The sequence below is a fragment of the Ctenocephalides felis genome, unplaced genomic scaffold (genome assembly GCF_003426905.1).
Source record: "Ctenocephalides felis isolate EL2017-DRISC unplaced genomic scaffold, ASM342690v1 CF-g0.4_SCAFFOLD_03571, whole genome shotgun sequence".
NCBI lineage: Eukaryota > Metazoa > Arthropoda > Insecta > Siphonaptera > Pulicidae > Ctenocephalides > Ctenocephalides felis.
In genome coordinates, this window is record NW_020539725.1 from 42780934 (window position 1) to 42796281 (window position 15348).

At 27.3% G+C, this 15348-nt stretch overlaps 2 protein-coding genes across 2 annotated transcripts in view; one reads left to right on the forward strand and one right to left on the reverse strand.

Moving 5' to 3' along the window:
• Window positions 1-759, forward strand: part of LOC113386083 (probable ATP-dependent DNA helicase HFM1) — a 5215-nt gene extending 4456 nt beyond the window's left edge. The window contains exon 8 of the mRNA XM_026623891.1: window positions 680-759. Within this exon, the coding sequence (XP_026479676.1) occupies window positions 680-759 (80 nt within the window). The remainder of the gene's footprint in view (window positions 1-679) is intronic.
• A 5-nt stretch (window positions 760-764) lies between these two features.
• On the reverse strand, window positions 765-11052 carry LOC113386084 (frequenin-1-like). The gene is made up of 6 exons (XM_026623892.1): window positions 10976-11052; window positions 3785-3833; window positions 3105-3194; window positions 2867-2945; window positions 2297-2385; window positions 765-782 (listed from the first exon to the last, which is right to left on the reverse strand). Exons 1-6 carry the CDS (start codon window positions 11050-11052, stop codon window positions 765-767), a joined length of 402 nt encoding a protein of 133 aa, XP_026479677.1.
• Between the last annotated feature and the right edge of the window lie 4296 nt (window positions 11053-15348).

Here is a 15348-nt window from a genome sequence, read left to right on the forward strand (position 1 = left end):
ATCAATATCTTATTAAGAATTGCATATTCAGAATTTTTATAAACTTAATTAGGTAATATGGAAAGGGATCGTTCAAGTATTACGTAAGCAATTTATTACAATTATTACCCCCCATCCCCCTTGTTAGCAAAAGTAAGCAAGCTCTTACTCCCTATCCCCATGCTTACGTAAACATTTTGCAATTAATGTAAAAAATAAAAATACTACCTATGACGTAATCATCATCCAGACTCCCCTGCTCCCCACGTCAACGCAAAATAAGCAAATCAACAACCACCCCGCCCCCCTATATGTTTACGTAATACTTGAACGGCTCCAAAGTTTAATTTTTTGTAATATCTAGAAGTTCAAGATTTTGTCATACGATAGAAGAAACGATACATTTTTAACAAAAACTTTGGGCAGCACTTTCATATATATGACTTATATCTTGAAAAACAGATTTCTATCTCGTTTATATTTAGATATTTCAAATTATTTCGACAATAACTGCTACTAGGTCTAGTAACTTTGAGTTTGTTTGCAATCATGATTTTCATATTAAATTGTGCACATTTCCTAAAAAGAATCACGTTACCCGTACAGAAAATTTGCTTCTATAAAAGATCGAAGAAGGAGCACCCCTTCGATATAATGCAGTAAAATGGAGTAACCTGTTAGAATACAATATTATATATAGAATGCGGACCTGATGAGGATATATACCCAGGAGTGAAAGAGAGGGTATCTCCATCATGGTATAAAACAAAGAAGTTTTAATAAAATCATTCTATTTCGACTGACTGCACAAAGGAATAATATACTTTGTATTATTGTATAAATGGAATACTTTTATGTAAATATAATATTATCAAAGTAAAAAAAAAATATTTTACCATTAATATTGGTTATGGGCCCAGCAATAACCCATTGGGATGAACTTCATCACGTCATAAGAATTCCAGTACTTTTACTGGAGTTCTAAAAATCAGTTCACTAGTTTATATAAATTTTTTTTCTGATTACTATTTAATTATTGTTTATATTTAACTATTGTGTAAAATACAACAGAAAATAAAATATCTATATAAATTTGATTTTTTATTATTTTTTATATGAAATGTGCAAGATTTTACAAAGCGTGATTTTGCAGAGCTTACAAAAAGTCGCGTATTTTCGTAGTTTCAGAAAAAGTGGTCATTCATGAAACACTCTTGAACAAAAAGTTCGAACAACTCGTGTTTAAAAATGGTTGCAAGTTTCACAAAGAAGCCAAACTATAGAAGTCCGAACTTCCTAGTCGCCGTCGTCATCAATTTATTTCGAACAATCCTGCGAGAAAAGTTCTTGACTGTGATATATGTATAATATATATATATATATATATATATATATATATATATATATATATTTACTAGCAAACCCGACAACCTCCGTTTCGCCACCAGATGGTCTCGTGAGAAAGATGAAGAAATTTTTTGTTTGTTCTATATTTGAAAAGGAAAAATTTGATTTTATTACACAACAGTAATGCATTTATTTCGATTACAAAAATAAAGTGTTTTTTTAGTTAAACTTCTCTAAGTAAATGAAAGTGAATTCGCAAATTATCCGTTTTATTGAAGTGCTCTTTGGTAAACCACATTTTTTCTGTCGTTAATCGGTCTGACGTTAACACAAACAAAGCGGATGGTTTCCCAACTCGTGAACAGGCAACGTATAACTGCCCATGTGAAAAACAATGATTTTCTAAATAATCTATTTGAATTTATCCCGCAAACACTGAGCGATTGGCCTTGCGACTTGTTATTGCGAACGCAATGCGAACTGGAAATTGCAATCGTTTGAAGTCAAACTGAAGACCAGTCGGAATCATTGTATGTCACCAAATCGTCAGCAATTTTTGATTGAATGGTGAAATTCAGTGCGTGTTCATCATTATTCTTTACGGCAAGAATTGCTCGTTGACTTAACCAAGCATAATTCTGATAATTCTAACTAATGTCATTATTCGAATTTTTAATTACGGTGCGTGAAGTTCCAGCAATTTGCATTAAGGCACGATGCCATGCACCACTAATTTTCTTAGCTGTAAACCTTGCGGAGCCCGAGACCTTTCCAACGAATGTAACATTGTCGAAATCGATTCGTGCGTTCTGGAGTTACATCGTCAGGAAGGAAAACCCGACTTATTTTATATTTATGTATATGTAGATTAAGTTACTGATAAAGGTTTGAACTTATCTTATTTTTCCAACTGAATATCATTTAAAACGTAAATTTTGCTATAAAAATTGTATAAAATTTTAATACATACCACCATTTGGTATATAGCATCGACGATATTGTACATTTCGTCTCTTGTTATAAATCCATCATTATCCACATCATAAAGTCGGAAAGCCCCTGAAATTGCACATCATACATGGATACAGTATAGCATTATATTACACCATTATATAGATATATAATAACATAATAATTTTTTTTTTAAATTAGTATTTTTGCTGCAATAGTCAATAAATTTAGATACTTATTAGAAAAATTCATTATTCAATGTAATAAAATAAGAAGGAATTAAAAAGCAAATTCCCAGGTAACTATGTTAAAATATAAATCCAAGAAACAAAAATTATAAAAGTTTACAAAAGTATACTCTGATAGTAATAATAAAAACATATTAATCATAAAGGATCTAAATATGAAATTGATAAATTACATTGAGTCACCGGAAATGTTTGTTTTTGAGGATTGATGTGGTTTAAAAAACCCTCTTTAAAATCTCCTCAAGCCAGACGTTCAGGATTTTTTTACTTACTATGATACGGAATCAAGAATTATTTATAATGTTTTATAAATCAATCATAAAAAACATAAAAATACTTACAATGCAGTTTTTCGTCCAGATTTCCACGGGACGTGACCGATAGTGCTCTGATGAATTCTTCAAATTCTATAGAGCCATCCTAAAAAAATATGTTTATTAATTGATAATTTTATTAGAAATATTTTATTGATTGATGTATGGTTGTATAAAATAGATTATATCATATTTTCTTAAGCTATTTCTGAATCTTTTTCAGTATTATGTGGTAATAAAAAAAGAAAAATAAACTAATACTCACATTATTTTCATCAAAAACTCGGAAGACCAATGAAGCAAATTTGCTTGGATCACCTTGCGGAAAGAACTGTTTGTATATTTTGATAAATCCCTGTAATAAGTAAATATTTAGAAATTTCACTTTGGTTTTAAAACAGGAATATTAATACTACATTTATTTAAAATTTATTTTAAGTATTAATTTTATAGCTGTATTAGTCTTGTCAGAGGATTTGTCTACATATTTTTTTTTATTTTATATTTCTATTGGAAACATATTTATGACCTATATTTTCAAGGTTTGAACTTTAGTTTTGGGTTCGATGCCCACCTGGCTTATCTTGATATCAAGCAGTAGTGATATCAGAATCTAGTATAAGGTATAAAGTGAAAATATACTTTCGAGGCATAGCCACAATATATAATATATATATATATATATATATATATATATATCACGTTGCTATCAGAAAAATACCTAATATTCATCAGAAAGAGAATCGTCAACCATTGGATTACCTTTATAGCAATAATAGTCTAATAATAAGGAATTTCATTTTCAGAGCTCACAGAACACACAGTTCTGATTTCTATCCAAATAGTAATGATAATCATAATAAAAGATATAATACTATTTACAATAATGAATTAAATTCTTGTACAAATAAAATTAGCTTGAATACTTATTACATCATTACTTACTTGTTCTGTGAGTAGACCATTTGGACAATCTTTCAAGAAACCTTTATGCCTGAAAGTAAATATATTCAAATTAAATGCTGTTATCTTATGATATTGCTAATGAGAAAATCCTCGAATCTTTTTGTTGAATTATATAATTCCATTATTTTCTCAAGACAGAAAAGCTTGGGTAATGATAATTGTTTTAGGGATAGTATCATCTTCACATTTTAATGCAATTTGTATTTTAGTGTAAACTATGTGATACCATAAAATATTTATAAAATGTATTGATAGATTTAGTAAAATTAAATATCTATCAGTATAACTAATGTGCATTAAACCCTCTTGGATATTAGAAGTGTGTCAATATGTTAATGTTGAAATACAAAATCTTGCAGTTAAAATAAATGAAGTAATAAAGGGTAGAGTCAAATAAATTGAAACAAAGTGTATTTTGGCACTTGTTGTAAAGGGTCTATAATATTTTAGGATGTTTTTGACTATGATCTGTATTGCTATGCAAAGTTTAAATAAAATGGTCAAAAAAAAGTTTAACAATAAATTACGAAGAAACTACTTAGCCGATCTCAGGGATAAACTAATAAAATTGAGTCCTTATTATCGAGTTTCATCAAATGGCTTTTAAATTTTTGAAATTGGTGCAGACGTTTTATAAACATGTTCACAAAATGTGAAATTTTGTCTCAAATACAAACATACATGCATATATGTCTGTACCTTTATGTTACGTAGTTATAGAATTTATTAAAACTCTCCTTCGATAATTCAGGTTGTTGGGACATAATTTAACCCTTGTAGCTGTGGACTGTATTAAACACTGATTTGTTTATATATTATGTATTTGTTGCAGTTCTAATTACAATTACTGATTTGTTACTAAGTTATAATGAAAGATAATATATTTATTTTTATTGGTTATTTACATGTTGTTAAGCGGACTTTACTTCTAGAAGTGAACAACTAGTTCAATTAAAACACTCTGCTACCCCCTCTACCAGGGATAGCAACCATTCCGTGTAAAGCTTAATGCCCTGAAGTTTGTCACCTTCATTGCCAATATAATGAAACGAAAAGATGTCCAAACAATGTCTAATAATCATTTTTTACCGCAAATCATATATTAAGATTTTATACAAAGCAACTTTCGTTTCACCTTTGCGCATTATCAAATGCTCTATAGAAACTCTAGTTAAAGATGAAGATTTGCCAAAATAATTTACAAGACTATTGCATGATATAAAATCTATGGAACTAACATGTTTATACCTAGTTTGATCGTCATGGTTGTCATGAATTGAAAAAACAGGTATGAAAACATTTTTGGGTCTTTATTTAATACAGATTCATGAAACTCCTTTTCCTTAAAAATTTGTATACTTATGGGTTTGTCTCAAAATGTAGAAATTTCTTAATTGGATTTCCGAAACCACTGGACTTGCCTTCCCCAAAAATTTCAATTCTTCCACTTTTGTCTCCCCCCCTGCCTTTGCCAAAAACTAATCAGCACGTTTCTCCCACCAATAGACTCGAATGTTTTTTGAAACATTGAAATCGGTTACATCCCCACACGTTTATTTTTTCTAAGGTTTATCGAAATATTCAGAAGGCTATAAAACGTAGAAATATGCAAAAAATTTCCCATTCGATTTTTTTGCGATTACTATAACATACCCTACGGGAAGTTGAAATGATAGTCACCTTAATTCAACCCATCAACTCTAACTATTTAAACGAGAGGTTGAAGTCATTATGTTTTCTAAGTGGAACACTTGACTTGAACATTATCCCGTGCTTGAGATTCCATCCACTTGAAACTTTCAGAGAAACATGAGCAATTGTGCGAATATGGGTGCGAAGTCTATCCTGTAATCCTCCCTCTATATATTGTGGTCTCAACTTTGACTGGAGAAAAGGGCACCTTAAAGCATTTATTGCAGATTTAATGCTACGGTTCGGAACCGTATTATTTTTATGTTTTTTCGATAAACTTTGGTTTTATCCCAACTCAATATTATTTGGCCATAAGTATTTTGATAAAGAAAAATATGGGCTGATTATTGTCGACGCGTTTGCGAAGTAAAATCGAATTCTAAATAGTTGGAAAGATACTGCCAAAATCTGAAAAATAAGTCAACTAAAATGATTTCATTATTTAGCATCCATTAAGAATCAATAACTTTTTTTTAATTATATTAGCTCTAGTAGATACGCCACTGGGGGTATCTACTAATTTGTAAACAACTTGTCAGCATTCTCTGCTAAATGTAATTATATATACAGATTGCAGAACAAAATTTAAATTAAAATAATTAAAAAAAATTATCAAATAATTTACATTATTGTTTTTATATAATTTTTTTTTTTTTAATTAACTTTTTATTTTAAAAACTAATGTCTTGGAAAAGAAGAATAATTAAATTAAAAGAAGAATGCAAAGAATAATTAAATCTACACTCCTGTAATAGAAAAAATATAATAAATCCAGAAATTTGTTTCAATTTTAATTTTTATGATGAATTTATAATTTTCTTTAAAATTAAATTTATAAATTTATTTATAAATGACGAATACGATAATAAATGAAATTGATATTTATTTTAATGAAAATATTAAATCTTAAATTTTATTGAGTTATTAATATTAATGAGTTATAAAAAATTTTATTATTGGGACATAAAGATTTATTTCTTGATACTTCAGTCGCATGCTCAATTTTATTTTTGTGAGCGAGTTATAAAATTTTCTATATAACCCAGATTAAATTTAATGACTAATTTATAAAATTAATCTTAAACTTATGAATAAAAAAGTCCAGTCATAATAGCTATAGTCATTCATTAAAAGTGCTGTTTTAATTGATTTTTGAAGATATATAAAATTATAAAAAATGAAAAATCAATGAAGAATTATTCGTACCTATTGTAACTTTTTTTCAAATAACATATAATAGTTTGAGACTTTTTAACATCTCGTAAGATAAGTTAATCGCAAAAAATCCAAAATAGATTTTTTTTCATATCGTTTCAAAAGCTTCTGAACATTTTGTCATACCTTAGAAAAAATGAATGTATGTGTTTGTGTATATATTATGTCGTTCGTGTGGGTGGGTAGTATATATTTAGATGAAATTTTTCGTCCATGATTTTGAGATCACGGATCAACCAATTTGAATGATTTAAAAAAGCAATAGATTCCTATTGACTGGGAGACATGCTGATTAGCAAAGGCAAAATATGGCAACTCAGTTTGAATAATTCAAAATAAAATTCACTTTTATTGGGGAAATGAGGAATAGATTACATTATTGGAAAGGCAGGTCCAGCATTTTCGATGACCCAATAAAAAGATTAAAAAAAATGCTATTTGGTGGTCAAAAATGATCATTAGGCGTGCATATCAAATTATCAGATATTATAACAATAAGTACAAATTTTGTTAACATTTCTATGGGTTCCATACCAAGATGTAATATAATAATGTTCAACTTTAAAGACTGCAACACAACAAAGTTAAAACAAATAAAATTCAGAAAAAAAGTTATCAACATTTTCAAAAAAAAAAAAACGATGCGGGAAGTTTCAGCACTTTTTTTTATTATTTAACTTTTAGTTTATTGAATTAATAAAATAAATTATCTTAATTGAATTAATTACAGTAAAATACAACTATTAAACAATATTAAGCCTAACATTAGTAATATCTAATACAATAACTTGAAGAAAAAAAAATGTAATAAGATACAAATAGTTTAATTGTTGTAGATCTTGAGAGTCTTCTTATGATAAAAAAATCTTTTAAAAAAATCCTTTGCCTTAGGCATGATGCCATGCACCACTAGCATCAAATAATCATTTGTTTGTTCTTTAATGGACATTTGCATTTGTATGTATGTAGTCAACCAATTAATATTCCGACTTTGTTACATCTTCTTTACAACAGCCATTTACAATTTATAATAGCGCCTGGCAAACTTATTGCAAACACGATCATTATTTCTTCACCGCAATTCCCTCTCATTTGTATTGGCTAAATAATTCTTGGGGTTAATTCCGTTCGACAGAAGACAATGAATAAAACAAAGTCTGACATCTAATTAACTTCAATGTAGACCTATTCTGCACCTTAGTATTCCAGCACGCAAGTCGATTTGAATTCTCGTTATATTATTAATATAACTCAATTGAAAACAACGTAGCTTAAAAAGCCATAAATATATCGCTGGAGAACATTACTTAAGGGAACGATCACGTTTCACATTTTACGTCATCTTTTATATTTGGTATATAATAGACAAGCTACGAAAGCTCTTTGTAAGAAGCTTCCTTATTTTTTACTTTTATTGTCTTGCTGGTACATCCTTATTTGAGGAAACTATACATCTTCTTTAATCTAATAAAGTCTTACAACGTTTTAAAATAAAAAAGTGAAATAATTTTATGTTTAATTTAATTAATTTATTATTTTAATTTTCAATTAAAAGAGAATACCCTACCAGGAACACTAATAAAATTGTATTTGATCCCGATCTGCAAACAAAAATAGAAATTTATTCTCGTTCAATCTAAATTTCGATATGTTATATTTAATTTTAACGTAGGCATAATCAAATAGTATTTTTCATGGATATCTTCATTTGATCAACATTTCAATTCTGGGTCATTAATACTTTAAACCATGAGTAAAAGATTTCTACAGTTGTCTTTATGTAACGTAGTTATAAAATGTATTACAACTCTCCTTCGATACTCAGGTTGTTGGGTTATAATTTAACCCTAGTAGCTGTGGACTGTAAAACACTGATTTGTTTGTATATTATGTATTTGTTGCAGTTCTAATTACAATCACTGATTTGTTACTAAGTTATTTGTTACTAAGTTAAGCGGACTTTACTTTTAGAAGTGAACAACTAGTTCAATTAAAACACTCCGCTACCCCCTCTACCAGGGGTAGCAACCATTCCGTGTAAAGCTTAAAGCCCTGAAGGTTGTCACCTTCTTGGCCAATATAATAAAACGAAAATAAATAGTTTATAAAAACACATAATGATTGTAAAAGTTTACTTTCCTTATCTATTTAATCATATAAAAGAGTGAAAAAAAATAGAAAATGCTTAAAACATTAGTGCAGTAAAATAAAAGTAAATAGTATAGTAAAATAAAAATAAATAGTATTTAAATAGAATAGTAGCTTGGCCACTGGTACATTATTTGCCTATGTCATGTCCAATAATTTAAATTTCAGTTTTAAATCCAGGTCCAAAAAATTTAATCTAGATTATTATATGTATCAGTCACAACAAAAGCCCCGAAAATTTTTTTTTGTATAAAAATTCTAAAGAAAAAACGGTGAGGTGTAAGACCAAGTTAAATATGTGACGAAGAACTATGCTATAAAACAGATTGTTGGTAAAGAATTTACAAGTTTTGTGATTTCACTTCTAAATCTTTCAAACTTATTAAGATGATTCGGGAATTTTATAACTATTAAAACACCTATGACTATTAAGAAAGCTATGTTTATGTTTATGAAGTACATTATTATATATCAAACATTATATATTAATCATTATAGTTATTTTATAGGTGAAGTTCTATAGCATAGATTATTGTTATTAGTAAAAATAATTATCAATTAATTTATGGTATTTCACTATATAATTTCATATATTTTGAAAAAAATCATGTTTTTATAGATGTTATACATGATTGGATTATTGTTCTTAGGATTATATAGATTATTGCTCTCAGGAATCCAATTCAAAATTATTATATATATATATATATATATATATATATGTTGCATTTTTCTGGTTACAAAGAAACAATTTCTTTCTACAGGATTTTCGGCAAGGGTGGGAAAGGCAACATGTGTAACACGTGTAACAAATATTTGCGAGCAGGCCCCATAGCAAATAACCGAAAAGAAAGGAAAACACATAAAGCTGGAGCTTTCTAAGAGTCAGTATAGTAAAAATAAGACAAGGGGACAAACAAGAAGATATTGGTATGTTGATTTTTTTTTCAAAATGCATGCACGAGCTTTATCATACTTTCTGTCTTACGCAACAGCTTTTTACTAGCACACATAAAAAGCAATATGCCGATGATACGAACCCAAAAGTGTTATTAAGATCATGCAAATTGTCCAAAGAATGTGTTTTGCTTACACGTTTTAAAGATAAAGAAAACATTCATTTTTATTGTGCAACCACGTTTAAAACGAATTAGAGATGACTAATATTTAATTCTTACAAATATTTGTGTTAGTCGGCGTCCATTAATCATGTGATCGATTTTTTAAGAATTCTTGGACTTCCCATGGTGATATGTGGTGATATTCAAAATTACCCCCCTCCCCCACCAAACATTACGTGTAAACTTAGTTACGAAAAAAATTTGTAAAATTTTTTATTTTTCTTGAAAATATTTGGATAAAATAAATACACATGATATATTACTATACCGCTCCCTCCCCCATGTGATATTTCGTGATTTTTTGTCAAACCTCTCCTTCCCCGAAAAACTTCACGTGAATATTGAACGCCCCCTTACGAGGGCAACATTTTCAAATTTTGATTTTGACTTCAAACTACAATTTTATTTACCAAAAATTTCCTTTTTTTTCCAATCTGAATACGAAACAGAACAAAGAGATCAAATATTAAAAATTAAATAATTTTTAAGACAAAAATATTGTAAACCATTTTAAATAAACTTTATAAAATAATGTTCAGATTTTGAAACCAATATCACTTTCCCAGACCATCTTTGTGGGTTAGCACAAATTTACTATTTTTAATTGGGTTAAATAACTTAAATAACTCAAATTTTATTTGCTTGATTAAGATCATTTATTTTCTATAATGAGTAAATGTAATTCTATACCCGAAATATATATAAAATCGAATCTAATAAGAATCTTATGAGATTCTGACGAGAATCTATTAAGCATCCTACAACAATGTGAAGAGAATCTTAATATATAACCAATCCGTGACCATTGTAAGCATATGATATCATGTAAAATATTATCACATCATTAAATCGAATTCTTTATGCCCAAAAATTAAGTTTTTCATAATTTTATGCATATACACACACGTACACACACACACGCACACACACACACACACATATATATATATATATATATATATATATATAACTGAATTTGTTTTATTGAACTTACCATTGTCGAATTTCTTTTTCTGTAACTGAAACAAAAATATGAACAGTTAGTTGAAATTTACATATTATATAATACATATAAAATTTTCTAATTTTTTCAACATTTTGTTTGATTTATTTGAAAATGTTGAAAAAAAAATCATTTAAATATGATTTTATAGAACGGAAAGTATTAGTTTTTTGGCAAAATATGCTTCTCATTTAAAATTATATCTCATTTTTATAACAATTTTCAAAGTTTGCCTCTAAAACTAAGTTTTCAAGTTATAATTACATTAAAATACTAAATAAACATAAAGAATCGCTGCCATTGTACTATTAACAAATAATGTATCATAAGTCATCATTAATACATTATGATCATTATCAGTAAATTATGCCCGAATATAATTTCCCTTAATATTAATGAATAAGATCACATATGTAAAGCTCATACTAGGAAATTAATCAAAAATATTACACTTTATCATTCATATATAAACTATCCTAATACAATATTCTTGGAGTTATAACTGTATAATATCATACATATCATCCTACTTTTATACTCCTTGGATAAGGTTTTGAAAGGAAAAGAAAACTTGATCGAAAAAAAAATACAGATGATTGATAACCGATTGATTGATTGAATTGATAAACAAGACAAGAGGAAATATAGGCATTGAAAGCTGAGATATATATATATAATATATATATATATATATCTGAAATATATCCGTATATGTATATCTTTTGTGTAGACAAATGTATATACTTTTATCTTTTATACTGAACTGGGGATTTATGTGCCCTTTCCTGAAGTTAAACCCTTGTATGAGTGTAGGAGATTTAAAGCGTTTTTGCTTCTGAAAACTTTATGGTAACAATTCAGATTCTTTCACAATATTGGATTTAAATTGTTTTTATAACTTCTACACGAAAAGTAATTGCAACGATAAATATTCTTGCTTTCTAGCATATTATTTACTAAAATGTCTCTAGTATTTTTTTTTTATTGAAATGTTCAATAATAATATTGTTTCTTACATTAATATAATATAAATATTAATACTTCTTCACAATTTGAAGAGTGAATGCATTTGTGAAACTAATTGGCTATATTTTTAGGTTTTTGATAAATAAATAATATAAAGTCAATTTAAATGCATAAAGCACGATCGGTTAAATTAAACATTTATCAACTGGTTCGTGTAAAATATAATTGCAAAGAATAATTGAAATCGTGTAATTAAATAATCATTACAGGTAATGGACTAGTGAAATAATAATGGGTTCATGTTCAATTACTTCTCTATGTAATTAATAAAATCACGCGTCATATTTTTTTTTATTTATTTTTATAAAAGTTTACTATTTCATGATCGAATTTATGTTAAAGATTTTAAAAAATAATATCGAAAAATGGTGTTGTGGTTGAATTAAATTGAATGTTTGCATGTATTTTGCCACAAGTATGTATTTACGATCAATTATGATAACAGTAATGACCTCAGTAGTTATGGAACGCGTCGAAGCAATTATCTCAATAATTATTATAGTAGTTTAGCCATGAATAATTTAAATCAAGTGTATTAGTAAATACGTTTACGTACATCATGTGACAGATACATATGTGGGAATCAAGAATAATACTCTATATGTTTATAAAAGAAATAAATATGAATGTATATATACGTATTTATAAATATTTATATGCCTTATCTATTTTTCATTCAATAAGTAAGGGTTTGCTACCCTTAATTTTTTTTAAATTTTTTTTTGGTTCTATTTTTTATTTAATTTTTTTATTATTCTTAACTAAAGAATACTTTGGCCCTAATTTTTCATTGGTAACCCAATTATTTTTCATATAGTATAGATATATAAATTAATTATCGTCTTTTTGTGAACGTTTTTCACTGAATTTCGATCAAAATATTTATGAGCTTATAGAAAAGCATAAATATATTACCCCTTACTGCAAAATTTTCAATGCAATTCTTAGATATTGGCGACTAGATGGTTATCATCGATGAAACTAGATACATCAAATTATCGATCAATTCTCGGATAATCTCTGATTTACCGGATTATTCTAAGATACAAATATTTTCCGATGTGCTCAAATGGTAAATAGTTTCTGCAGAAGGAGCAATTTTAGCACAAAATGTAGAAATTTAATATCAGAATCTGGAATAAAAACTGAGGAAACTGGACAATTTTCTAGAGTTTTTGAAACAACGCTCGATTCGCTTAGTATGACACAAAATAATTCACAAATGAATTTAGTATTTTGTTTCGTAATTAAAAAATTAATGAATTGATGAATATATCTAGTAATAATACATAAATGTGAAACCTTGAATATCAAAATGTGCCAAATCAATTGCAATGACTATTAATATGCCCAGCAAGATTTATATGTGGCATGCGTTGCAATGGGCCAAGTAAATCACCATTTTAATTTGTGTTCGCTGCGCCTTTCACTTATAAACCATTTTCTTCTATATTCAGAATAATTAAAAATTAATTATTCATATTAAATAATATTCTAGAAATATTTACCGAGTTAGCTAATGTGTATAAACAACCCCTTCTTTCTAAAATACAATATTTAATTTTATACAATTATTTTTCTTACACAACTATATATCTATGACAAATAAGCGCGCACTGTTTTTTTCTTTTATTAAAATTTGTCATACCATATGAGCATTTATAACAAATTATATTTTGATGATAGTATAAAGATATTTAATAAAGAACGTAGAATAGCAATATATCAAGTTAATATTGTCATAAAAGGTACGTGTTGTATTTATTATATTATTCAAATTATGGCAGAATGCACATAAATTCCAGACACGTGGCGGTTATATATTTTTTTGTTTTTTTTTTTTAATTTTATTGGCCTCCGCTTTTACAGCATTTTAGCCACAGACATTATTCATTTTCTTCAATCATATTCTATACAATTCTTAAAGAGATATTTCTTATACATTCATCATAGATATACTATCTCTTCTTAAACTCCTAATCTTCCATCCAATTTTCATTCTGGTCTTGTTTCTCAATATGTTCTTCTCATATTCTAAACTTCTTCTTTCCTATTTACTTCAATTTTTTTCTTGTATTCTACAAATTAACAATTATTTGAAAGCGCCAGGAGTCGAACCATCGATCTCCGGCATGTGAGTCGGACATGCTACCTCTGAGCTACGTCCGCCACAGGTTATATCTTTAGAAATCCGGAATAGTTAAATAAAAAACCTTTTTCATTTTCTTAACGGCTTAAAGTATTTTCTTGGTGCAAAAGCATTGTTAAATTTGAATGTCAAATCAGATTATGTACTTTTATTTATTTTCTCTTAAAATATTTAAAAATGTAAAATTCACTTCAAAGATATTCACTTTTCAGATAAAATATAAACGAAAATCCGTTTATTAAAAAATCATTAAATTCATAAAATATTCAATATTATATGATATTGTCAAACGATTATAAAACGCCATACACGAATTGTATTTGATACTTTTGCTCATAAATATTCTATTTAATCGATATCCAGGTTCTGATATACCCTTGACTAATAATAATTTAAAAGTTTTGTTTTCTGAGAATTTATATACTCGCAATATTAAAAATTTTAAAAGTACAAAAATTATTGCTGGTTCGAATTCATTTGATTGAAAAAGTACGTTAATTACATTTATTAAAATTCAAATAATCTCGGCTAATAAAAAACGATTTACCACTATAGTATCACTCGGTTCACCTAATTCTTTATTTAGGTGTTAATTATATACTTATATAATTAATAATATAATAAATTTAAGTTTGTGGAAGTTTATAGAATAAAGTTCGTAAGTACCCCGACATGTATTCTAAATTAAAGTAAATACTATAATAATGCTATAATGTAAATAAATAATAGTTTTTTATGAGTTTAACACATAAATAAGATATTACCGTTGAAAATAATAAATTGTAATATAATACATCAAATATTGCTATAATTTATACGTAAATTTTAAAAGCACATATCGGTGACTTTGTGACTATATATATGCTGAGTTTATTTTATACTACGTCTAATTTGATATTATTGGCATACCTTAAGTTATATTAAATCATATGTTTAACTAGTTTGAATAGGACGTATACATAATTTCTTTTCACACTTTAATTTTTACTCACTTAATATTTCTATTTTAACTTACTTTTCACTTCTGAAATGTGTGTGATGGAGGATTAATTTTTTACTCAGTTACGAAACTGTACTTATATTCGAAATACCTACATATCAACTATTAAATTATTTGGAGCAAAAGCGAACAAAAAACGCACTATTCCTAATGGGGATACATTAGAATATTTATGTTTCATCAAATATA

What these genes read in the sequence shown, in the direction of transcription:
- LOC113386084 (XM_026623892.1), bottom strand. Translation starts at nt 11,052, where the DNA reads ATGTATTATATAATATGTAAATTTCAACTAACTGTTCATATTTTTGTT. An exon ending in ATGGTCTACTCACAGAACAA is followed by an intron (nt 3,195 to 3,784) that starts GTAAGTAATGAT and finishes TACTTATTACAG; the next exon opens with GGATTTATCAAAATATACAA. An exon ending in GAGTTTTTGATGAAAATAAT is followed by an intron (nt 2,946 to 3,104) that starts GTGAGTATTAGT and finishes ATATTTTTTTAG; the next exon opens with GATGGCTCTATAGAATTTGA.